Source organism: Salminus brasiliensis, chromosome 12 (genome assembly GCF_030463535.1).
Source record: "Salminus brasiliensis chromosome 12, fSalBra1.hap2, whole genome shotgun sequence".
In the NCBI taxonomy this organism is placed as follows: Eukaryota; Metazoa; Chordata; class Actinopteri; order Characiformes; family Bryconidae; genus Salminus; species Salminus brasiliensis.
This window is the reverse complement of record NC_132889.1, coordinates 25,220,936-25,245,579: the sequence shown is the minus strand read 5'-3', so window position 1 is coordinate 25,245,579 and position 24,644 is coordinate 25,220,936. Positions and strand designations below refer to the sequence as shown.

The 24,644-nt window shown below is 41.3% G+C and overlaps 1 protein-coding gene across 2 annotated transcripts; it reads left to right on the top strand.

Moving 5' to 3' along the window:
* The first annotated feature begins 624 nt into the window (after window positions 1-624).
* Window positions 625-23,930, top strand: radil2a (Ras association and DIL domains 2a). 2 transcript variants are annotated; one of them, XM_072693897.1, is made up of 16 exons: window positions 625-1,273; window positions 2,170-2,499; window positions 2,657-2,892; window positions 3,718-4,049; window positions 5,898-6,569; window positions 6,774-6,811; window positions 8,315-8,499; window positions 8,659-8,768; window positions 11,487-11,706; window positions 11,843-12,015; window positions 16,842-16,986; window positions 17,287-17,465; window positions 17,585-17,975; window positions 19,994-20,139; window positions 22,481-22,620; window positions 22,957-23,930. In XM_072693897.1, the coding sequence occupies exons 1-16, from the start codon at window positions 1,146-1,148 to the stop codon at window positions 23,054-23,056; spliced, it is 3,525 nt and encodes a 1,174-aa protein (XP_072549998.1). In that variant the 5' UTR covers window positions 625-1,145; the 3' UTR covers window positions 23,057-23,930. The 2 variants fall into 2 exon arrangements, with proteins under 2 accessions (XP_072549998.1, XP_072549997.1); XM_072693896.1 differs by lacking the exon at window positions 625-1,273 and having other exon boundaries at window positions 1,325-2,499.
* Window positions 23,931-24,644: the final 714 nt, after the last annotated feature.

The following is a 24,644-nucleotide window of genomic DNA, read 5'->3' as shown; positions in this document are numbered from 1 at the left end:
CTAGTTTTCAGAAAAGTATTGGTCCTTTGACCATTATTTAGCATGTAGAGAAATGCACACTGATGTTTTTGAGTACATTTATTCAGTTTAATCGTAAAAGTGACGAGGCTCACGTTACTAAATGTTGAAGGAAGTAACCAAGCATTGACGTTAGATGGCGTGCTTTACATGCGACCTACACACTAACTCGCGCGCGTTTGTGTATAATAGGGGGTGTGCGGGGAAGGTGGACCAACTGTTTACGATGAAACCTTCATTATGACTAAGTGATGTAAATAGAAATTCATTTTTTTTATCGTTATTGTATTTTTTTTTTTATATTATATAAAAGTTCTCTCAGACCCAGGTCAAGGGATATCCTTCCCCACCCTTCCCTTTTCCGCAAACACCTCCTAGATTCAACAGTTATGCAACGTTTGGTCCCTGTATGTGTAACACGCTGTATAATCGTAATATTTGATGTATTTCGGGCGTATTGGTTTACTTCCCCACAGCCCTCAGACGGGATTTGATGTTTACGTTCATTGAGATTTTTTTTTTATGTATATTCATTCAAGGCTGTTCCCTCAGCACTGTCTCCTCCTCTGGGGTGACGTCACGGCCGTAGCCCGCTGCGCGAGCAACTTTTCAAACAGGTCCACGCGCTGCAGCTCGAGAGCCGAGTCTCTCGGTCTGAGCGGAAAACTCGGCGTGTGATTCACAACGTTAGTTAGCTACAGTTACAACGTTAGTGGACAAAATATATAATTTTAATCGTTATTGTCTTTTTATCGTTTTGGTTTGAGCAGTTTAAGGATACGTAACTGCATATTTTATCTCATATGTAAATAAAGGTCTCGCTCGTTGAAGGAGTAGCAGCGTGTTTTGTAGGATGTAGGGGAGAAAATGTCTTTTAACTGACGGTCGGCATGGAGAGAGCCACAGACGCAGGCCAGAGCGCGGTTGCATCGTGAATGGCAGTGTTGAGCTTTATGTCGGAGCTCGGATGATTTACGAGGCTAATCTAACGGTCGTCGGTTTTGCGGATAATGTAGCCAGCTAACGCAGTCCATCGTTTAGAAACTCGTTATTTTACACTGACCTGTACGCTGTAAGTTCGCTTTATATCAGTTGATGTAAGAAGATCTTCTCAATTTGTGAGGAAAATGATCTCAGAGGAGCGAAGCAACCAACTCCCCAAACAAGCTCTCGGCTTTCCTGTCGGATTACTGATCCGGTCACCGAAAAAAAGCCTTGCGAAGTTGGGGAGAAAGCCCAGCAATGGATCTCTACAGTAAGTCCTCTTTCAGTGGTGAAAATGAACCTCTTTGCTACTATAGAGCTTCAGTCAGATGACGGTTAGAACCGTAAAAGGGGTTCTTTAAAGGTTCTAAACAGAACAGTGTAATGTGTAATATTTCCTATTTTCTATGATGAAAAAAGACCTTTGAGGAAGGTCCTTTCTTTATAACACCAAAAGAGTTTTCCAGTAACCCTTTTTAAGCATTTAGCTAAACCCTAAAGGCCTGTATGTGAGCTTTACTTCAATTCAGACACATATTAGTTTCGTAGCAATTACTAAATAATGTATAGTAGTTACTGAATTATCAATATTTACTAAATAAACTATACTAACAGAGTATAATTCGTGCCTAATTATAGATCATTTCCATGTTTTAATAAGCCTACTTTAAATTCATGGTAAATTCTCTTAGTATCACTGCGTAGTCTTTGGGTCACATTGTTGGGTCCATGCAATTAGTATGATTTTCTTAAATACTAAATAAATTAAAGGTCTGTAATGAATCTAAACTACAGTATCAGTCATTCGATGTTGATTTTTTTAACAACACTATGTATTTGCTTATTTTTATCATCTGGATTTTCAATACACTGACTTGATTGGCTGACTTGGAGCCTTGACCCCTCTAATAACTGAGCTGTCTGCTGTCTCTTTTTTTTTTTTCTTTTTTTTTTCATTTAGTATTGGCCAGTAAAACACAATCCTCTTTCAAGCATAAAATGTCTGCTCATGGGTCCAGGGTATCCGTCTTTGGTCCACTGTCTATGGAATGCTTTTAAAAGAATACTGTCCTTATTGTCCTGTGGATGGACACACTACAGAAGAGTAGAGCCGCAACACATCTTAAAGGTTATCCCCTTCTCTCATCCTCTTTCTCTGTCCCTCAGATCCAACGCATCTGATATTACCACCCAATCCATGGAGAGCACTGGCATCAGACAGCCAGCCAAAAGCAAGATCCGTCGGCACAACAACAGGCTGACCACTGTGTTTAACCGGAGTCCTCTCCTGCGGGACAGTGGGCTGGGCCAGGGGGGCAGGCACATGTCAGGAGACCTGCAGGTAGCCGATGACCCCTCTGAGCTCTCCAGCCAGCTCTCTGCCCCAGGCATCCTAAAAATATTCGGCAGTGACATCTGTCAAGGGACCAATTACAAAAGTGTGTTGGCTACGACACGGTCCAGTGCGAAGGAGCTAGTTAAAGAGGCCCTGGAGAGGTAAAAGCTTCTCTCTACAATAGTTCATTTTTTTTGTTTGTTTTATTTATTTATTATTTATTTAGGTTATGGATAATTTCCTTCAATAACTGCCTTTTTGTACCTCTTTCTTGTCAATAAGTCTGTTATCAAATGTGTATTTCCTAACGCTTTACAGATATTGCCTTGAAAAGGAAGATCCAGATGCATATGTGCTCTGCGATGTCATTGGCCAGACCGGGGTGGACCACCAGTGGAAGACAGAGTGTCTTCGGGTTGTTGGCGACAATGAGAAACCTCTTATGCTGCAGTCACTTTGGAAACCCAAAGAGGGGTTCTCTAGACGGTTTGAGATCCAGAAAAGAAGCAGCGTTGAAGAGCGTAGTGCCAAAGACAAAGACACAATTACTGCAGGTAATCTGCGTAAATTAACTTGACCTTTCGTGGCCAGAGATCTTGTTAGAGTTAGTCTAATCTTTAGGTTAGGAATTAATATTTGACTTGATGCATTTTACCACTTTCCTTTTTAAAAGGAAACAAGATGGTCACATTAGTCCATCATAAGTGTGCTTTATTGGACTAGTCCGATCATTTCTTAAGCTCACGTTGTGCTGGTGCACCTACAGCATGTCCAAGCACCCGCTTGTTTTTCTTTCCATGGAAGCTTGTTTCCTGCACTCTGGAGAATGTGTGACCCTGTTGACTTTGGCAGAGGGCTACGGGCTTTCTCAGGGTTCCCTGGTGGAGACTAGGCCCTGCCACTGCCTTCTCTGCAGAACAATGTGGACAGACGCCCACTTCCACAGCTGATAACGCCCAGAGAACTGCTGGGTGTGAAAGCTTGGCCTCTGAACATTCCACAGTGCTTAATGGCCCCTGGGCTGAGCTGAATGGTGTTTGTGTTACGTCAGTTCCATGAAGCCATGGGTGGTATCAAATGGAAGTTAACAACTTTTAACTGCATTTCCTGACCCTTTCCCCCCCCCGTTGTTTTTCATCCAAAATGTGAAAAAGTGCATTAATGCTGTTTATCTAAAAGAGAAATTGACATGCTGACTCATGGTTTAATTAGGTACAATCAGTTCTTTCCTGAAACATAGTTAGCCGTGAACTTTAATTAATGTCATAAGATGACACCGTATCATAAAAAAAATTAATATAAGTATTTCTAGCACCTTTCCTTTTCATGGTTCTTCACTATATGTCCTTTCCTCATCTCTCCTGTCTGTTCCACCCCAGGTCTCAATGCCCAGGTTCGGAAGCTGCAGAAAGTGCGTTCACGGGTCACCTCGTTATTTGTGGATGGGAGTTGCGGTGAGCTGGACAGCCTCGGCATCTGGAGGAGCCTGAGTGACATGGATGTCTCTGCCATGGGGAAAGAAGCTTGCAAGGTCAATAAAGCAGTGGCACTGCAGGAGGACCCAGAGGCTGAGGCCGACGCAGAGGCTCGCTGCCTCAGCACAGAAAAAGAAGAGACGGAAAGCAGCGACGACAACACAACACAGTATTCCATCCACCCTCCCTTCGATTTTCCCTACTTCCTCCTGCTGCAGGGCTACAGCCACAGACAAGTAAGGCTATGTTGCCGACCTAAAAAACAGCTTGGTAGCTACCATTTGCTGTTGCCTCTTGTATGTGTGTGTGTACGTGATAAGAATGGATTGTAAGCATTGCACTTGCAGGTTCAGTAGTTCTATACCAGCAGAGCATTCGGCTATGATATGTCCTAAACTAGGAAAGTAACTCTGTAATTGGTTTACCTGGCATTATCATAAGGTAAGTGAAGGTGTTTTCAGTCAACGTACCCCCCAAAAAAACGCCTACAATGTACCCTGCCTTGTTGATTATACATTAAGGCCTTTAATTGAAGTTTAATCTGGTTTAAGAGAACCCTTGCTGTCGGGCAGCCATTGTGGTGTGTGGTACGTGTGTAGCTGCACTGTGGGAGGGAGCTTCTTGCTGGATTAGCCCTTGTCTGAGTGGATTGAGGCAGACAGGCAGCCACGAGGGAGACAGGTGATCTCTGGGCCTCCGGGATTTGACCTGTCATTTAGGGATGGGAAGCAGGGCTAGAATCAACATAGGCACTGCCAAAAGCTTAGTCTGCACACAAGCCAAGTGTGTGTCTTCTGGCAGAACTTGTGAAAGGAACGTTCTGTACATGTTAGGTGTCACGCTGAGATCTAACAGATTAAAGGCTTGGAGAGGGAAAATAGATGGACACACAAAGCATGTGCATACACAACGGATATGCACCACTTCTACTTTCTCTTTCTAACTGAGATAATAAAAACAGAGTAACTTTATACTGTAATCTTACGCTGCTTTGTTGACCGTGTTTGCCTTTGTGGTGATTCATTGGTGAGCAGTACCTTTTTTGTTGTTGTGAAGGCTAGTGTGATAGTCTGTGGACTGGCCAAGCCCATTTCCAGGAGCAGGAAACTGCCCCTACGCTGTTTATTCTTGATTGTGAATGCTGCTGAGTATGCAGAGCGGCGTGCCTGTATGTGAGTGTTTTTCTGTGAGGCTGGGTGGGGACGTGTGAAGCACTAAGAAACACACAGCCTGGTCTGCAGCAGAGACAGCCTTAGTTACTTTTTAACACAACAGTTATTGATAACATCATATGTTCAGGTCCAGCTCTATGTGTTTATCTGACCTTGCCATTGCATTAATCACAGCTCAATGTAAGTGCTTCCTTCTACGCAAAGAAAGCAATAAAGTGCCTACTGGTTGTTTTGATAGTGTGTGAGTATCGTCTGAAGGTTAATGATACTGTAAACAGGAGTTAACATTCCAGAGGGATGAGGCTGCACTCGAAGCTGTAATTTGTGCAGGTAGCACTCTGCCATGTGTATTTAGACTGAGGTCAGCTGAGGCAGTACAAAGCTGTAATCAGTTCAGACCCTTTCTGCTTTTGACACAGTCTTTTGTTTTTTGTCTTGAGTCCTTTTTCTGTGGTACTTTTGCTGCCCCCCTTTCACAGCACGTTTCTACTGGGAGATGTATCATAAATTGTGTCCTTTCTACTGACTAAATAAAAACAATACTCCATTAAAAGCGATTTGATGCAATTGCTCAGGAAGAGATTATCGTAAATTAAGAGATTAGCACATCGATATGCCAGTCAGTTCAGCAAATCCCCAAAGGCAAAGAGTTACTTAGGATCAACTGGTTAGCCTTTGCACCCGTTTCTTTACAGAGAGTTGTGGGAACCTTTGATAAATTTCCTGATTTGTCCAAGTCCATTCCTTTTTAAGTGGGCTTAATGATGTAGCCTAATTAACCTAATTAATTCATAGACGCTATAGTGGGGGAAAATCTCAGTGGCCATTTGCAGTCTGTTGTAGTCAGTATCTTTTGGTGCCAGCTGAACCGTTTTTTTTTATATAGAAATCTCTTGTTCTTGTCCCCTACAGGACTTTGTCATCTACCTGATGAGCGGGAACAGTTGTGTGTTTGGCTGCTGCAGTGATCCCATTGAAGATATGGAGCGGTTGAAGTTGGATGTGGTGCTGTATGCACCTGACGTGCTACCGCAGCACTGCTGTGTGCGGCGCCTGGACGCTACCAATCCCCAACCCGAGGGCAGCAAGAGGACTCTTACCCTAATACAACCTCTCAATGGAGCCCCTGTCACTCGCAATGGTATTCCAATTAAGGATGAGTCTGAGCTTTTCCCAGGGGACCTGGTGGGTCTGGGTCAGCACTACCTGTTCTTGTTCAAGGATCCCACAGCCCCTGATGCCCAGAAGATGCCATCGTGGATGGCCAGTCTGTGTCCCCCAGCTGAAGATTCACCTTGTAAAACCTGTGGTTCCTCTGTAAGAAAGCCAAGGACCCATAGGAGAGTGAAAGCCAACTGGAGAGACCAGGAGGACAGAGTGTTCTCACTTTCCTACCACCAGCACCAAGAAGACCAGGTGCTAGAGAAGATCCTCACCATGGTGGATCCAGGAGAAAGAGGTCCCAAACTGATTCCAGCATTCTTGCTCTGTCTCTGCATCCAGCACTCAGCAGCCAGCTTTGAATTGGCGCACTTTCGCAAGCTGTTATTGCGAATTGCCAACCAGATTCAGCTCACCATGTGGGTAAGTAAAACTTAGTAGTCAAATCACAGATCTTATGACTGTCCTCAGCATTCTTGCAGTTTCTAGCAGTTAGAACGGTTACTGATGCAGCAATGACTTGTTCAAAAGGTTATAAGCTGATACCACAGGCATGTGTGAGGTTAATGACCTATTTAACAAGAAGTATCTTTTAACATGAATGTTTGTTTTCCATTTCCCTCACAGGAGAGAACAAAAGAGCTTGCAGCGCTTCAGCCAGACTTGTGAGAACATTTTCATTTCTGACTGGTTTTGCTTAATTTCACATGTCCCTGAAAAAGTCATCATTGGCAACCCTACAATAATGTTATTTTTTTATGTATCAATGAATTTATTGATTAGTCAGAATCATCTAAATTAATCTAAGCAAATTATTTTCTAAAATTGAGCTTCAACGTAATAGTCAGCAGTGCAGTGGGGTCCCCTTATCAAAATGTATGTGGTCTAGTGTATTAATGCCATTCCCTACACAAACTAATTAACATAAATTACAGTCAAGTCCAAAGTTCATTCTTGCCCTAACATTTTAGTTACGTATTCACTGGAACTTCTGAGGTAGCTGGAAGGCGAATACATTGCTTTAATAAAGAGTGCTTTTAGCGGCTACAAGAAAAACGGATCTAAATAACTTCCCTACCAGTGGCTAATAAAGGCTAGTTTATTTCTGCTTGAAAACTAAAATAACATGGTCATTCCCAGTGCTGGTATGGTATGTCTTTGAAACTTGTGTGTGTACAAATGATTTTTTGTTTCAGGCTAATTTCAGGTGATCTCACATTTTTGATGCCTTTTATTTTTTAAAACGGTGAATGTAGCTGACTTGACTGGAGCTAAAAATGGCTGACCTCACGGAGGAGTTACATTGTGGTTATGAGGAAAAGCATTTGTTATTTGAACCAGGAGTCTTAGAGACCTAAAAAGCAAAAATCATGAAAAAAGAAAAATTTAAATGATGCGTCGGCTTAAAATATTGATGTCAACGTCTTTTCAACATCAGTATCATTAACTATGGAGACTAATCCCAGAATCTTTACATGTGAAAGAAAAAACTTTCTTTACTTAGCTAGGGCACTCTAGGCACCCAAACACAACCCAGATACTTGAGCAGTGTCAGTTGCTGCTGAGTGTTCATGTACTAAATTAGTCTGCCAGCAAAGCTTCAGCAGACTTGTGTGATGTCTTGGAATTGGCAGGCTTTCAAACAGACATTTTGCCCAGCCACGGTAGATCCTAATTTAAATCACTTCACACGTTTTGCGGCAAGGTGAAAAGACTAACAGCTTAAAAGGAGGCCACAGGAATGAAGCAAGTACTTTAGTGGCTTTATGGTTTGAACGTCCTTTGATTCAGCGTGCTTAATCTTTTATGTAAATCAAGGATATGTTTAGAAATTTAAATATTTAGCTACTTCAATGTGTTAAATGTTTTGGACATCATCTCGCTTTCCTGGTAGATAAATTAAGCATTTGCAGCTGTAGTACAGCTGTCCACCAGCCCTCCTTCCTCCTATGTTTACTATTATTCTACAATGGGCAAATGTTCTGTAAGGTGTAAATGAAGCAATACGAAATATGAGTTAGAGGGAAATATATTCTTTCTGAACTCCCTTTCAACCTTTATCTTTGTATGTTTTTGACCACAGAAAATGTTGTTAACTACCTGTCTGTCTTAATTTTCTTTCTACCATGAATGCTTAGTGTATGATGTTTATTCGTCCTGTTCTGCAGTGGTTCTGGGGACATGCAGCCAGAGCCAGAGGAGGTGCATCTGCTGGGCATGGAAGAACTGATCCCAGGCCTGCAGCCGCTAGTGTTTTGGATGGCCAACTCCATCGAGTTGTTGCACTTCATCCAGCATGAGGTGCCCATGCTTCTGCCATGGACCCAACAGGATGAGGACAATCAGAGCAAAGGTTCTCAGGCTTTTTTTTATTTTTTATTTAACTCAACTAACTTTGATAGCAGTGTGGTTTTTTGTCTGCTGTTAATCGAGTTGATCAAAGTAGTGGATTTTGAAAGTGTATGTATGTGGAGAATTTGCTTAATTGCCTTTTGTTTCTTTCTTCCTACAGAATTAAATTCTCAAATCCTGTCCACACGCACTGCCAGTGAGGAGGCCATGACTGTTCTAGAGGAGGTCATCATGTTTACTTTCCAGCAGACTGTCTATTACCTTACTAAAGTAAGCTCCTCTTTCTCAGACACCATATACACAGACCAGTTCCCTATTTCCTGCTTTCCCTAAAAGTCACAAACCTATAGAAAAATTGTTTAATGTTAGCACGGTTTACCACAGCCTACCTTGTGTAGACCTGATGGTTGGTCTGCAGTGTGCAATAAGTATGTCTAACCGGACATCTGTGTGTAAACACCATTCTTTTCTTTGGTGAACATGCCAGAGAAAAATCATAACAAAGCAGTGGAAACACACTGATTTGCCCTGCGACGGCTGTTTGAGATGAGTGTATGAGATTATTTGTCCCTCTCCTTCAATGGAATCAAAAACAATCATGTGTCCTGCATTTTCCCAAGGTTGGGAAGCATTGCACAGGGTCCAAATTCTCCCTTCCCTACATGTTGTTATAAGTTCTAGAATTCTAACTTATCTGCATTAAATTACACATCTTTTTTAATCTGTAATTAGATTCTCCAATCCTTGAACATTGGTTTTGAGATGTGAACCTCCTTGAACTGTCTAGCAAATTTAGCTAGTTTATTGTCTAATTGCTCAGGAAATGTTCCAAGCGTCATAGTTTTTTTTTAAGCTTCATAATGTTTTCTACTTTGAGGACTGGTTTGCAAACAGTCAGACATTATGGCTACACCTCCACTGAGTAAAGCTTACCTAACAGGACCGTATCCTGGTTACAGTGCTGCTATATATAGTCTTGCAAGCACAGGCACAGTCCGAAATGTTAAATTTTTTTGTGATTTAATTTCTGAACAGAAACATTCATATTCCACTGCAGTCAGGCACTGCTTACAAGTGAACTGTGCTAATCGAGAGAACCGGATGGATCTGAAGATCTGTCAGAGCTCTGGATGTTAACAGTGCACAGTCTACAGTCTACAGTCTTGCTTGAGTCCAATAAACTTCTCAAATGTCCATTACATGCACAAGAGAACACACTCGCCTGGTCTGTCTTGAATTGTGAGGCATGTAGAATAGAGAGAGGGTGGAGAGGGCTTATGGTGGAGTGAGCAGGAAGGACAGAGTGACCCAACAGCAGCCTGCTGTTAAGTTCACAGGGAAGCAGCTGTGGCCTGTGAATGTGGAGCCGGAATAGTGCCGTGAACACGCAGTCTGTTTCCTGCTTAGGAAGAGGGCTTCTGTCGTCACTAGACAACCAGTATAGAGAAATGGAGACAGTTATCAAATCCACTTGGGTTTGTGGTTGGAAGCGCCTGCATTTGGTACCATGATCTGATAACAGTGCTACAATTGATATGCAGATTTGAAAAAATATTCATGATTCATTATTATATAATAGCTTTTCACAAACGGCTTGTTCTCTTAAAATAAAAAATGAGGAAGTTACAGCAATGTTTCCACATGAAATGCATTTTTTTTGGCTTTTAAATCACATGCTTGTGATGAATTTTAGAGACCTCATTTAAACTTTTTCACTTCTCCATTTATGTGTACTAAAATGGGACATGTTACCTCCCAGGCTTGCCTCTGTTTTGATCTATGGAGAGTCCTGTGACTGAAGGAATGTGTAATTACTGTGATTTCAATAGTGGGATCACTAAGCATCTGAAGAGTCAGCCACGTATTTGAGTGACTTGTCTTAGTAATATCCTCGCTATGTGCATCTGACTGGCAGTTGTGGTGATGTCATGGTCCTGGACAATGACTGAGGAATGTGTCAGTGAAGGAGAAGTGATGTGGGCTGGGACCTTTTGTCCAGGATGGATTACTCATTGACCTCTAGTGTGTTAAGTGCAACCAGTGTGAAGAGGCCCAAAGACTCCAAGAAATCAAAGCACTTCTCAAAGCCACTCTGGATGAGAGTGTATGTTGAGTTTTATGAGCTACATAAATATAAGTCTCCAGATGGAGTGCACACTCATGGTCACACTTGTAAATATGTAATTACAGTGCTGTAAGCAGCTGCTGAAAATAGGGTTCCATTTTAGGTTTCAGTTATGTTTCATGTGCTTGGCCTTGTGGCAGGTCAGAAGAGGCTGCTCTTGAATGTTAATCTGTGAGTTTTTGTATCTGTGTGGGGGTAACGATTACAAATGTCTGCAGTTCTCTGGTACATATCTTCTAACTCTTAGCTCCTGCTGCAGGTCAAATTGTAGTGTAAGCAGAACTTCCTGCCATGTTTTCTGTATACTTTGAGATTTTTCTAATTAACTGTGATAATGAGATAATGTTTTAATTTTATAATTATATGATAAAATACCAGCAAACCTCCAGTCTGTTTATTTGTAGTTGTCTTTGTAGCCTTTGCGTGTTATCTTGACCGTTATCTGTGCAATGGGGGATGCAGAGGTTGAGCCAGAGGGGAATGCAAGTGTGTTTGTGAGCTTCTCTTATCTTAGTAATTCCTAAAACTCTTATTGCAATAGGAACAATGGACTGTCAGTGCTGTGATGTTCTTCAGGGCCTAGTTTAGACGTATATCTATGCTCTGACTGGAAGTCTGTCTTTGTCGTTCTTCCTGTGGGTTAAGGAAGAACACACAGTATCTTCAGAAGAGCAGATTCCGTATCACACTGGACTAGTGAGACTTACTGATATCCAACTATCTAACAACTGCAGACTCTGTTTACTGCAAAAAACGTTTTGTGATCGTAAAGACATTAATTTACAATCTGTCAGCATGTATGCATTTGTTTATGTGTACAAAATGTCACAGCGTCTAAAACAGCCTATCTCTTCTCTGCCCAGAGTTTGTATGCAGTGCTACCTGGACTGCTGGACAGCAACCCTTTCTCTGAGAGTGGGCAGCTGCGCATGCCAGTGAGTGTCAGCAACATCCTGGATGTTTTGAAGAAGGCGCTACAACTACTTAACACCTTCCAGGTGCACACAGAGATCTCCTCGCAGCTCCTGGCCTATTTGTTTTTCTTTACCAACGCCTCCCTCTTCAATATTCTAATGGAAAGAGGTCAGAACCACTCATCACACCTTTCTGTCTCCTACAATGTTTTTATATTGCTTAGTACTTGCTTAGTTTTTCCTGCATATAAAGGAAATGTAGAAATTTAAGGAGTGTCTAGAAGTGAATTTTGTTATTTTCAAAGGTTCTGGAGGAGGTTTCTATCAGTGGTCTAGGGGGGTGCAGATTCGAGCCAACTTGGACTTGCTGATGGACTGGACCCAGAGCATTGGGCTGAGTGATCTGGCTGTTGAATTCTTCCAGAAACTCTCATCAGCGGTGAACCTGCTGGCCACACCTAAGGAGACCTTACTACAGGTATGCTTTGGGCATGTTTTTTCCACTATAGAAACCAAACTGCTGTGTGCTTTGCCTGAATGTAGAGTATTTGTACAAAGCAAACAACATCTGTTGTGTTAAATCCCCAGACAAACATATCTGTCTGGTTTTTAGAAACTGTATGGGCTCCTGAGTGATGCAGCAGTCTAAACATTGACCCTGTTGTTGATTTGCTCTGTGGTGACACTCCCAGAGAGCACCATTGGCAAAACCATTACACCGTGCGATGTGAGCTAGTGGGGCATATGTGGGCTGATGTAACAGAACTGGCAGCTAGGGTTCTCCTTTTCAATCATGTTTAGATGTCCAATGATGTGGTGGTTTACTTCATATGACTTGGAGGAAGCACATACTATATAGTGAGTGAAAATTGATTATGACTAAAATTTGAATACATTTGCAAGAAATAAACTTATTAAGTTTTTGTATTTAGCATATCAAAAGAGTCATGCATTGATCTGGCAGTGGGAAATAAGGTAGAATCTTTATGATCTTAACACACCCTTGCAAAGTCCTTGAGGCCCTTTATAAATACAGAAATGACCTCATGCCTCAGGCAGCACTGAGCAAACCTGTTGCCTCAACAAAGGGGCTGGCTTAAGGTGTCAAGTGCAGTCTAATGTGACAGTGTTTTGGTTAATGTGATAATATTTATTTCCTTATGACTGTTCCATTGTCTTTATTCACTGCGGGCAACTCTCCTGTACGGCATGCTGCAGGTGCCAAAACTAAGAGTTGCCATTTGTTTAAGTTGACGTCATCTAAGCGAAACTCCAGCAGACATGCTGTGGCATGTAGTTTGTATAGTTCCCCATTAAGAGTTGGATCAGGATATTGTGGGTGACGTAGTTAAACCTTGCTCATGTGGCTTATTCATCAGTGTTTCTCTGTTGAGAAAACAAATGAGAGAACATAGATGGGTTAATATTCTCTCACCTAAATGAGCTACAGAGGAAGTGACTTCCAAAAGCGTTACTGATGTAGCTATTTTTTCTGAAGTCTGCTGTTCCCTTTGTAGTCCATTGAAATACAGGATCTCAGGAGGAAGTTGTCCTGTGTATGTGTGCTCCCAGCATTAAACTGACCAGAATATGGCACACTGTTAAATTAAAAGGGCTATTCAGAAGTTACAAGGTGTCACCAGGACACATCTAACCCAGTAAGAGATTTATAAGGCTTGTCAAATAACTGTTTTTTTTTTCTTCAGAAAAGAAAGACCTGAGGAGTTCTCCAGGGATAGGCATAGCCCAATGGTTAAAAACAAACTACACAAAAGTCAGTTTTTAGTGAGCCCAAGTAAGAGAGCTTTGACTCCTTAGATTTAAACCTATTAGATAATCACACCCAGGAGAGAGACAGGCTTTTAAATCTTGTTTATCTCTCATTCACAGTTAGTCAGATGCACTCGGGCAAAGAGGGACTTTAAATAAGCTTATGTGGCGCTAAATGTGCGGAGTACCACGTGTAGTTCCTCGTGTTCCTTAGCAGACCACACACAGAGCCCTCATCGTGACTCATCACCACCAGATTATTCTGCTCTTCTGCTTTTGTGGCCTTTTGAAAGATCAGCAAACTTGCAAATCTGTTTTTGTCAGGAAAAACAGTTGTGTCAAGTACTGTAGTGTTTCCCCTATCTAACTGTAATTACATCAAGTGTGAGAATATTAAAGCTCTGGGCTTTTGCACTATTTTTGCAACTAATATACAACAGTATATGTACACTTTATGGACAAAAGTATTTGGAACACAACTTTTAATGATTTAATTCAGGTATTTTAATTAGTCCCATTTCCACAGGTGTGTAAAATCAAGCACCTAGCCATGCAGTCTGCCTTTACAAGCATTTGTAAAAGATGGAGCTTGGTACTGTAATAGGATGACACTGTTGCAGAAAGTTAATTTGTGAGATTCCTTTACTTCCTAGTAATTTCACCAAAGGGGAAGAGTTTAGGGAACCACAGCAACACATTCAACACTCTGCTGAATCTAAGTTCCAAACTTGCTGTTAGAGCTGTGGAGGGGGACCAGCTCTATATTAATGTCTATGGATCTAGAATGGAATGTCAAAAGCATCTGTAGGTGTAATGTGTAGATGTTCCATTACAGTGTACATATAGTGTACATACAAGTGCATTTATTTGTGTTATTGATGTGGTGTCATATCGTCGCTGCCCTGCATACATTTTTTTTTAAACCTTCTGAATTGTCAATGGGAGTCATAATCATGTTTTAGCATGTCCATTGGTTCATCCATATTTTTGTTTGCACATAGATTACAGAAAAAACATTTTTTCCTGAAGATTTGGCAGAGCTGTCTCACGTTATCTCATATTGCAGTTGAGCACAATTTGGCTGACTCTGTTTAGCATTAACGGCAGTTGCGTGGGACAGTTGCTAGGAACCTGGTTTTAACTGTTCCACCCATGGCACTAGAGCACAGATTGTGGTTTGCATATGAAGCCAACAATGTGCTCAACCAATTATGCTTTCCCCTTTTTCACGTCTGACGTTTCTTAGACTGCCTTACTGAGAGCATTAGGGCACTGTTTATGGCATTGCCAGGAATGTGCTGAGGTTTGTCCATAGCTCCTGTCTGTTATTCCCAAATTCTAAAGCAAAACTGCTCTTCAGATCAACACAACAATGGCAACTACTTTCAAAATCTGTTGGTTGCTCGGCCCATGCAAGTTCAGGAAATTCCCATATGCATTCATCCCAAGAAGTAGTAGGTGGATACAGATGAAAGTGTTTTGGAAAGAAGAGCCTGTGTTTAAAAAGCTCCCTGACATCAGCCTCCCCTCTTTGTGCAGACAGCTGTAAGTAAATGGGAGTTTTCCTCAGGAGGCCCCTGGCTGATGAGCTGGCATTTTGGGGCAACTTGAAGGTTCCTCCCAGAGTGGTTCTGTTTTTCTGTTTAAGTGACTCTGTCATCACCCTATCTGTTTAGGTTCAGACTGTCTGAATGTCTGCAGAGACCTCTGAACACTCCCGAAAAGCGCCATACGTTGCCTTATTTTAGTGTGTGTGTGTGTGTGGTAGCAGCTTGACATATGACCAAAGAAAAATGGTTGGTTAATTACAGATAAGTGTTTAAGTTTTTTTGGGCTCTGTTCTGAATAAAAAGGACTTGGCTGTGAAATACAGTGTTCATTCCCAGTACTTTGTCATTTGCCAGTATATTAACCAAATGTGCAGAGCAGTTGAAGCTGCTTGGCCGGATGGCATATTGGGCATTTTAGTTTAGTTTGCCAATTAAAAAAGCATTTCAGTCTATTTTACCCTACAAGTTATAGTTCCCTAATAGAGGTAGGAATCCCTAGACACCTCACGATCTGATTACGATTTAAAGGCCTGTGATGTAATTCTAAAATTATTATTGATTATCTTTTTTATATAAACAGATTTTTTTTCTCACTGTGTGGCTCATTTTATGGTACATTTAAAGCTCAAGAATCCATAATGAATTTACTTCTAATATGTTTGTTATTAAAAAAATAAATGGTAGTGATGTGGCAAGTCAACTGGAAGGTTTTGCAGTAGTGGAAAATCATAGTACTCTTACTCTCTCTAGTCGTCTTGACACAGTGGGCATCTTGAGCGCCTGCTGAGAGGCCAAGTTTAGCATGTAGGCCTAACATTTCACATGTAGGAATTTATGCACTTCTACAGTAACTAAGACTCTTTTGGTGATCTGCTGTATCTCTTCTGTGTCCTATTCTATGTTATATTTGCACCCGTGTGGCTCTTATTCACTGCTCTTGTTTGGATTACATGAAATGTGTAGTTATGGTGACATAAGATTCTGTGGCACATCACATTTTAGAGTTTGGGGATCACTGTGACAGTAAAATATCTTAGAGGCGAGGCGCTGTATCTCGTCTCTAAAGTGCACAACACAGTGTAAAAGCCCTGGTTCTTACTTCCGCCTTTTGCGTTATATCAACATAAAGTGTATTAACTAAGAAACACAAATGATTCTTAGATGCATCTTGAAGCGGACATGGACAATTCTGTCCATGTCCGCTTCAAGATGCATCTAAGAATCATTTTTTCCCCTCCTCCTATTCCCTAAACACTTGAACTATCACCACACACCAAGAACGTGAGCTCTGCATCTGATATAAACACATGATGCACTGCTAGTCAGTAATATGTACAGTATAGTACCTACCAAACACATGTAAAACTCAGTTTTCAACCCTATTACACATCTGAGACCTCTTTTACCACTCAGTACTTCTGAACCAGAAATATTGTAGTAAGGAGATGGAGCTTTTGTGCAAAATTGTAAATGATTCGTTATTGTTATACAGACAACTGCACTTATTTTCTCAGCGCAGAACAGCAGAGCACATTTTTAAACTCCAGGTATTGGACTTTCTAACACTGTTCATTCAAGACATCAGTAAGTGGAAACAGCCAGTGGGCGGATCAGCTTGCCAATCTGCATTTGGTATCCAGAATGCAAGCGTCTTTCTTCCCTGAAGCTGTTTGCCGTAGAAAACCGGAATATGCTTAGTTTTTGTTGATTTCTTTGTTTTTTATTTTATGTAATACATTATTTTGTTTTACAAAATGATAGCAAACTCTAATCTGAAAGACCAGTAAAATATTTTATTAACATTTTTAACTTATTTCACCCTCATTCTAAAAGCCTCGGTTTAGGGTTTTTTGTGACACAGTGAAGTCACTAGATTTTTCACTAGATTATTATATCGTAAAAACTATGAAACTCTTTAGTGTGGTTATAAATCATTTACTGTCTTGCCCTCTACCGTACTATTCATCTTTTGTTCTGTCTGTAGGCATCCTGGCCATCTCTTAGAGCTGAGTTCACACACCTCAACCCAGCTCAGCTTCATCACATGCTGAGGGAATACAATGCAGGCAGGACCTGCCCCTCCTGCTGGACTCCGTCTCCAGAGGAAGCAGAAGCTGCTCTCCAAACGTGTGAGTCTTGCAATAGTTCATTGAACTTTCAATGAGCTTTACTTTTCCCCTTTAATATGAGCTGTCTCTCACAGCTGATCATTAAGTAGAAGGTGGAATTTGTGTCTGTTGGTATCTTGTGGTGGAGATCACCCTGTGGTGTAGAGTGCAGCAGCAGGACAGTATTAAAACAATGGTAGATGCAAACCTCTCGTAGTCTAAGCAATTTTGTGTTGCCACTTAACCTGGTCATGGATGGCAGTATGTTTGTGATGGGAAATGCTGTTCATGTGCTAATATACAGCTAATCTTGCCTCCTAGCTGAAATCCTGGAGAGTTTCGACAATCATCCTCCACTTATCCTGCCCAACAGTACCTTTTACTTGGAGCTCGGAAAGCCCATTACAGAGCCAGGTTTCGTCTCCCAGCTTCAGCTCTTGCAGGAGTTCATCCACACCCTCCCCATCACACAGACACAAAAAGAACTGCCACCTCCACAGGTAATGTGACTTCTCTTTAAACATTATGGATGTTTAACGTCTCTTACATAGCGGTGTTTGGGCTGTATTTGGTAATACATTTATTATCTTTCATATGTTTGTTTGTTTGTTTTTTTCAGGACCTGGAAAAAGGCAAGGACCTGATGGAGTATACACAGTTATTATCCTCCCCATCTGGCACAGAACCAGAGCTCCATGCCCCTTGCGCCACCCCTGATTCAACTGTCGGTGTTAGTTCTGAAACAGAGGATCATCTGTGCTTGTCTGCATCACCCCTTCACATCAAGGAGTCTCTTGGTGACCTGAGCTCTTGTGAAGCAGTGTTGGCCCAGAAACTAAAGAGCCTGGAGCTCCAGAGTAACTTGCCAGGGGAAACAGACCTGGGCTACCACAAGAGCCTGGCCTTGGACCCGTCCTGCCTGCTTACCCCACCCAACACACCCCAAGGCCTTGAACTAGCTGAGCTAGAGGCCAACTTGCAGGAGGCAGTGGGCCGGCAGCACAAGAAAGGTAACCATTCTTCTGAACAATTTTGGACACGGTAGCTGTAAACACAGGCACACATTACCTCTGTCTCCACCAGGTTCTGCTAAACAAAAATGCTTCTGCTGTCAGTAAATCTGCCACAGTTATTTCTTCCAGCCATGGTCGGTAGCCGGAGGGATGTGAATACTGCAGCTAGGCATGGAAATAAGAAGTACAAGTTGACCCTGCTGAGTTAACGGTTAATATGAATGACCTGGAGCGCTGTCTCCACCACTCCCCCTTCAGCTATCTTTTCATTTCGTGTTCGAGCGGGACTCAAAGAGAAGGTCTCAGACATGTTCGCTCTGTGGGGTGTTCCCCAAGTTCAAAGGATGGGCTATTTCCTCCTCAGGTCTATTGTTTTTGGACACCGGAGTGCTTAGGTCATGCGGGGGCAGGGGGGTGGATGAGAAAGTGGTGCTTTGTGTGCTCTGGCTCTCATTTAGTGTTAGGAGGAAGTGTGAAGAGGGATCCCAATTAACTCATATCACCAAAAGTTAACCTTTTCAACCTCTATAAATTTTGTCATGTTCACAGAAATTGTCTATTTGTGTAATCCCTAACCTGGTCTTTAGATAAATGTATCCAGCCTCTTCTAAGGCAGTCTTGTCTCACTATAAGAGCTCTATATCCAACTTCTCTTTGAAACAGATCATAAAAGTGACCATTAAACATAAGTGACCATTCAGCTCCCTTCAGCACATGACTAGCGGGGGTTAGCCTTTACATATGGTCATAGGGCAATTTAAGCTTTAAGCCCCCTAAAAAAAAGGGGGGGGTCAGTATTCATTCACTAAGGACTATGGCACCAATTCATTGAACCCAGTAATGACTGGATTGTTGTGCATTCTTGATGTTTCCAATTGTGCTGTCCACCCCACAACAAACTGAACAGATCTGACACAAGTCATCCAGTTTTTCTCTTGACAGCACTCTATGAACTGGGTGTGAATTTCCCCACTCCAATCAAAGAGACTCCCGTTCAACCACATTAGTTTTCCCTCTAACACGTCACGCTATTTTGGTAGCCGGGCTAATCCTATAATCTGGAGCAAGAATTACAGCGAGGTGGTGATGTCAGGAGAGAAAAGAGCGGTGGATAAAGCGTCATGGGAATTTACAGTTGGTTTGCTGGGTGGAATCTTAATCAGGACTGGCATTGTTCGGGGTGCTAGGCTGGGGTGTGAACAGTTTTAGGGAGCGGGGGTGTTACTGTTGCTGTTGTGATGGGGGAGTAACACCAGAAAAGTAGCAGACCATGCAAAGAATAGCACACACTCAAGACCCCTGTGGTTCTACAGGCCTAGTACACAGCAATTGATACATGTGATTTGAACATTTATAATGCATGGAGTTCATGGAATTGCCCTTTAGTCTGAACACTTTATCCACTTTGCTGCTCAGTAATGATACTCCACTGAGTTGTGTTCCTAACCTGCTCAAGATGCTCTTTGGAGACATGGCATTAGACATTTAGCATTACTAGATATATCTTAAATACTGTTTTTACATTTGTAAATGACACTACTTTCGTAGGCCTGATCACTGTCAACAGTAATGAGTCCTGAAGAGAGGAAGTTAAAAGGAGGGTGGGACATTTCCCATAAAAGGAAGCCTACACAAGCTAATATTTTGGTCACAGTTTGTTACCATTCTATGTGAAGTTAAACTAAATGTAATGTACTGCTACATACTATTTAATGTTCATGGATGTTGGCTATTGAAGTTAGCTAGATTGTAGATCTCTCTCTTCCCTTTCATGCTGCTGTTCCCAAGCCAGCACTGCTACTACCTGATGCAGGCTAGACCAAAATGACCTAAGCTATCCTGGACTGGTACTTTTGTAGCCTATATCTTGTAGGCAGGTCAGAGTCAGTGTTTCATGACATTGTAGCTAGGCTTTCATTATATAGCTCTGTAAACGGGTTAAGTAAATATAGGCTGAAACATTGAGACAAACCATATGAAGGAACTGATGTGATATCATTGTTTTGGTTCCTCAGTTGGGAATGGTCTTATGGGAGCTGCAGGTCAACAGGATGAGAGAAAGGAAGAAGAAGAGGAGGATGAGGATGAGCGAGATGAAGTGTTTACTGTAGAGCTGTCAAAAGGACCACATGGCCTTGGCTTGGCACTGGTGGATGGATTGGTTAGTACTGTATTTATTTATTTATTTATTTGATCACTTTTTCAAAGGGGAGGGGTGGACGACTGATCTTTGACCCTCTCTTTACTGCGTGTCCTCCTCCAGCACATGTGCTTAATTTATTTTTATTCATTTTTCGTCTGCAGACTTTACTGTGGCCTTAAATCCTCATTTATGTTCACTTCCCTGCTGCTGGTCTAATGCATGGGCTGTAAGATTGTGCTTTGGTCTAAAGATCTTTTCAGTGGGGGTAGTAGGATATTATCTGATTACACTCATGTGAGCACAGTCTGCAGATCATATACACTTAGATTTAAAGGGCTTGTCATGCCTTCTAGTGCTGAGCTGTTTTTGCTTTCACATAGAGAGGTCTTTTTAACTACAGGCAAAAATAATCTGTTACAGGCAAGAAACCCATTTATTTACCCTTTATTAACCCTTTATTAATTTCTCAGCTATCTTCAGTTAAATTACATATTCTATATATGGCTTGGCAGCAATCAACAAATTGAGACAGGCAGTTTGTGTGTTGGTGTAATATTGCTTTGCTGGTACATTGTCATTTAATAACAGCCATTACTTTAAATCCAGTCTTAAGTTGTAATTTGAACTCCTTGTCTGACTGACATCTCAAAGGCTCCAAAACTAGACCAGTCAGCAGCTGCTGTGCCTAAAAATAATTGCTGCTTGTTTAGGCTGGTACAGGAGAGGTACATGTGTAGGCAATAAAGGCAGCATTGTTTAGCACTCCTACTGTGTTCAAGGTTGCTGATTGGGGAGCTTGGTATGGAGGTACATGTGGAGGGGGTCAGGTTTTTACTGGAAATTGCTCAGTAGGAGGTAAATGGCTTTACCTCGGCCTAGCCAGGGCTCTTTTGAAGTCACTAATAGTGGCTGTATTGAGCTCATGACTGAAAGTGAGGTGGCCCCCTGCTTTTCCCAGAACCTCTAGTCATTTAGTAGCACAAACAATATAATGTGGACAGTGAGATGGAATGGGTGTGCCCTGCTGGCAATCTGTTCATGACACTATACTTTATCACTCAAGGACAATAACCCAGTGTTTTATTTAAGTGATTCATCACATTTGTCCTCAGAAGCACTTGTCTGAATTTGATGGTGTACCATTTATGGAGATGATTTGTATTATGTTTCCTGTTTAGTAATGTCACCTAAAGCCAGAATTAAAATAGGATTAGCTCCAAGTTAGTTCCCAGTTAGTTTCCTGGAAAGGGATCTTTATTGTAATTTGAGATACGGATGATCTGGTAGATCTGGTGGGGAACAGAGTCAGTCTTTAGCATGTTGATATAGTTCTAAAGTGATTGACACCACCTAACACTTTTCAGTGGTAACATAACTGAACGAGTGATACCGCTAGAAGAGCAACAAAATGTTGTGATGTTTTGCGCGAGAAATTTTGAGGTACTCCCTTTTTAATGTCAAGGGATCAAGATCAAATTTTTCCCAACCACACATTCATCCACACATTCGTTATTTTGATTTTATCAAAATTAAATGAAATGTATTTGTATAGTGCTTTTTACAACTTCCATTGTCACAAAGCAGCTTCAGTAAATCAGGAATCAGTAATAGAACAAAATATCAACAAAACAAAAACCCAAGAACCCTAGTGAGCAAACCAAAGGTGACAGTGGCAAGGATAAACTCTCTCGGAGCTGGAGGAAGAAACCTTGGGAGGAACCAAGACTCACAAGGGAGACCCGTTCTCCTCTGGTCGGAACCACTCATGGATTAAAAGGCACTGTACCGCCATGTGGGTGTGCTAATAAAATCATAATATAATGCGACTAATAAAATCATAGTAGATATGGTAAAAATAATGATGGTTAATGGTGGTAATAATAAGCATAGTAGCAAATAGTTCTAAACGTGTAAACTTCAATATGGTCGTTAAAGGGTCTCTATCAGGAAAAACTTAATTTCCCTTGCTGTTTTGAAATAAAGAATTTAAAAACAGCCACTTTGAAATTTGCAGTTTATCTGGTTTCACAGGAACAAGCTTATTTACATTTCTCCATCTATTCAGCTCACTGCAGTTTAGCTCCAGCCTATTTCTTTTGCAGTTCTCATGAGGTTTTCTGTGTTTCAGTGCTTTTTGAATGAAGCACAAAACAGGGCAGCCAATCAGAATATAGCCCATCCTAATCCCACTTACCAAAACAACAATTCAATTTTAAGGGATTAGCAGGGGTTGGAAAGTTATTGGGTTTTCTGAACATAAAACCGCTCAGACGCAAGTGTTGTAATAAATGTGTTTAGATTTCCTGTCTATTGGAAGTCCCTTCTTCCTTTACTGAATGCTTGTGCTTTCTGGTTGTAGAAAACTCCTCTGAGGATGAGCGGGATCTATGTAAAGTCAGTGGTGCCAGACTCACCAGCTGCCCAGTGCCAGAGACTCAGGCTGGGTGATCGCATCCTGGCTGTGAATGGAGTGAGTCTTGTGGGCGTAGACTATCACATGTAAGTATTCTGTCCTAAGTCACTTAATAAGCTTACCTGCACTACACCATGAGCTTCTGCCATCATAAAAAGGTGGGATGTTTCAGTAAGGAGATACTGACAATTTTAAGGGTCAGAAAGTAGACATTTAAGTACATAAATAACACAACCTGTAGTCAACCATGTGAGACTGTGTCCTTCTGGCCTGTCCCTAGGTTCAGATAAAAGCTTAAAGAGGGAAGTCTGAGGTTTCACAGATGAGATCTGGCAGGCATTCTTGGCACTAGTAGGCTCAGTTACTGCTATCCAGACCAAAATAACCCTCCAATGCTCTGTTTCCTTCTCTGTCTGTCACAGCGGTAGGGAGATCATCCGGACGTCAGGAGATTCTCTCCGATTGCTGGTGGCCAAAACCGAAGCCAGGAGCAGCAGCAGGACCTCAATCACCAGATGCTAAAGCAGTGGATGACCGAAAAAAAAGAGACTGCCTCATGACAGCTCAAGGATTTGAGACAAGCCAAAGATCCATTCCACTCATTTTACTTCATGCTGCTGGGCTGAAATCCTTTTGGTTGTAAACCAAAGGAAAGAATGCTCTCACAAATTTAGATATCTTTTTTGAAAAGTTGCTAGTGGGAGTCTGTCCATTTTGACCCTTAAATCAAATCTTTGTAAGATGTTATAGAAGTCAGTTTTCTTTGACTGCTGGAGCTTTGACTTCTTTTGCTGCTGGAGCTCTCCCATCTCCCTCTGATGCAAACACATATACTTAATGACTCTTTAAGCCAGTGTTTACTACAGTCCTTTATTTTTATTCAATATTCATCCATCTGTCATCTGCATGAAATGCAGTGTGGTTCTGGTTTGTGACAAAATAGCTGTGGTTAAGACTCTCCAGTCTTTGGCCTGTTTCAGGCTCAGTGTGGAAGGAAGGTATTGGGAAAGAGAAGGACTGGTCTCTTTAGCCTTTTAAACTCAAGCCCTATACTAAACCTACATATGCAGAACCTATACACCAAATATTACAGAAAATATAAATAATAATAACTTTGTTAGCTCTATTAACCAAAGATGCATTGTTTTAAACAGTGTTTTACATGTTCTAGTCAGAGCAAAGTATTTCAAGTAATGTCCAGAGAACATCATTTGTCTAGTCTATTTCTTCAGACATTACACATTCATAATGATCACCATGTAATGTGACAATGTTTCAGTTGTATCTGAATGCCAGAAAAGTGTTATGATCAATGTTACAAAGTTTTTTTGTACAAGTATGTTTGTGATATTTATATTCTATTCTATTCTATTCTATTCTATAAGTAATATTGTACATGTGAATTAAATCTTGCTTGCTTTTTTTAAGGTACCATGGAATGTTTTTTTTAATTTTTTTATGTGAGTTCTTTGATGTGTATAAACACCAATCAGCCAAAACATTAACACCAATGACAGGTGAAGTGAAACTTACATTATATATATATATATATATATATATATATATATATATATATATATATATATACACTTTATATACTTTATGTATGTAATGTACACACACTGATATATATATATATATATATTGCTATATATTTGCACAAGGCAGCTTGTAAATGAAAATTGTGTAGAACCTCTGGTCCATCCATCATAAATATCTGGATTGTAATGCAATGTAAAGAATAACTGCCAGATTGAAGTAGTCAGTGAGTTAAAAACTGTCCATGGAGATGCATTGTTTTTGGTTGGAACCTCTTTATTGAAATGTATTTAGCATAAACTGTTGCTAGGGGTGCCACCCAGCTCTGATGAGTGGATTTAGCTTTGAGCTGGTTCAAGAATTCAGCAGAAATAGTGGCGTTCCACTGCAGGGTAAATCAGGAGTCCAGCTGTCAGCCCTGCTGCTTGGAGACAGTGGGCAGGAAGAAGCGTGAAACTAAGGGTGTGTCCCCCAAAGGGACTGCTGTGTTGGGCCAGCTCACCACAGGCCATTTATAGAGCGCTGAGGTTTCAACTCTATCACTCTGCAGACTTCCATTACGCACTGTAGC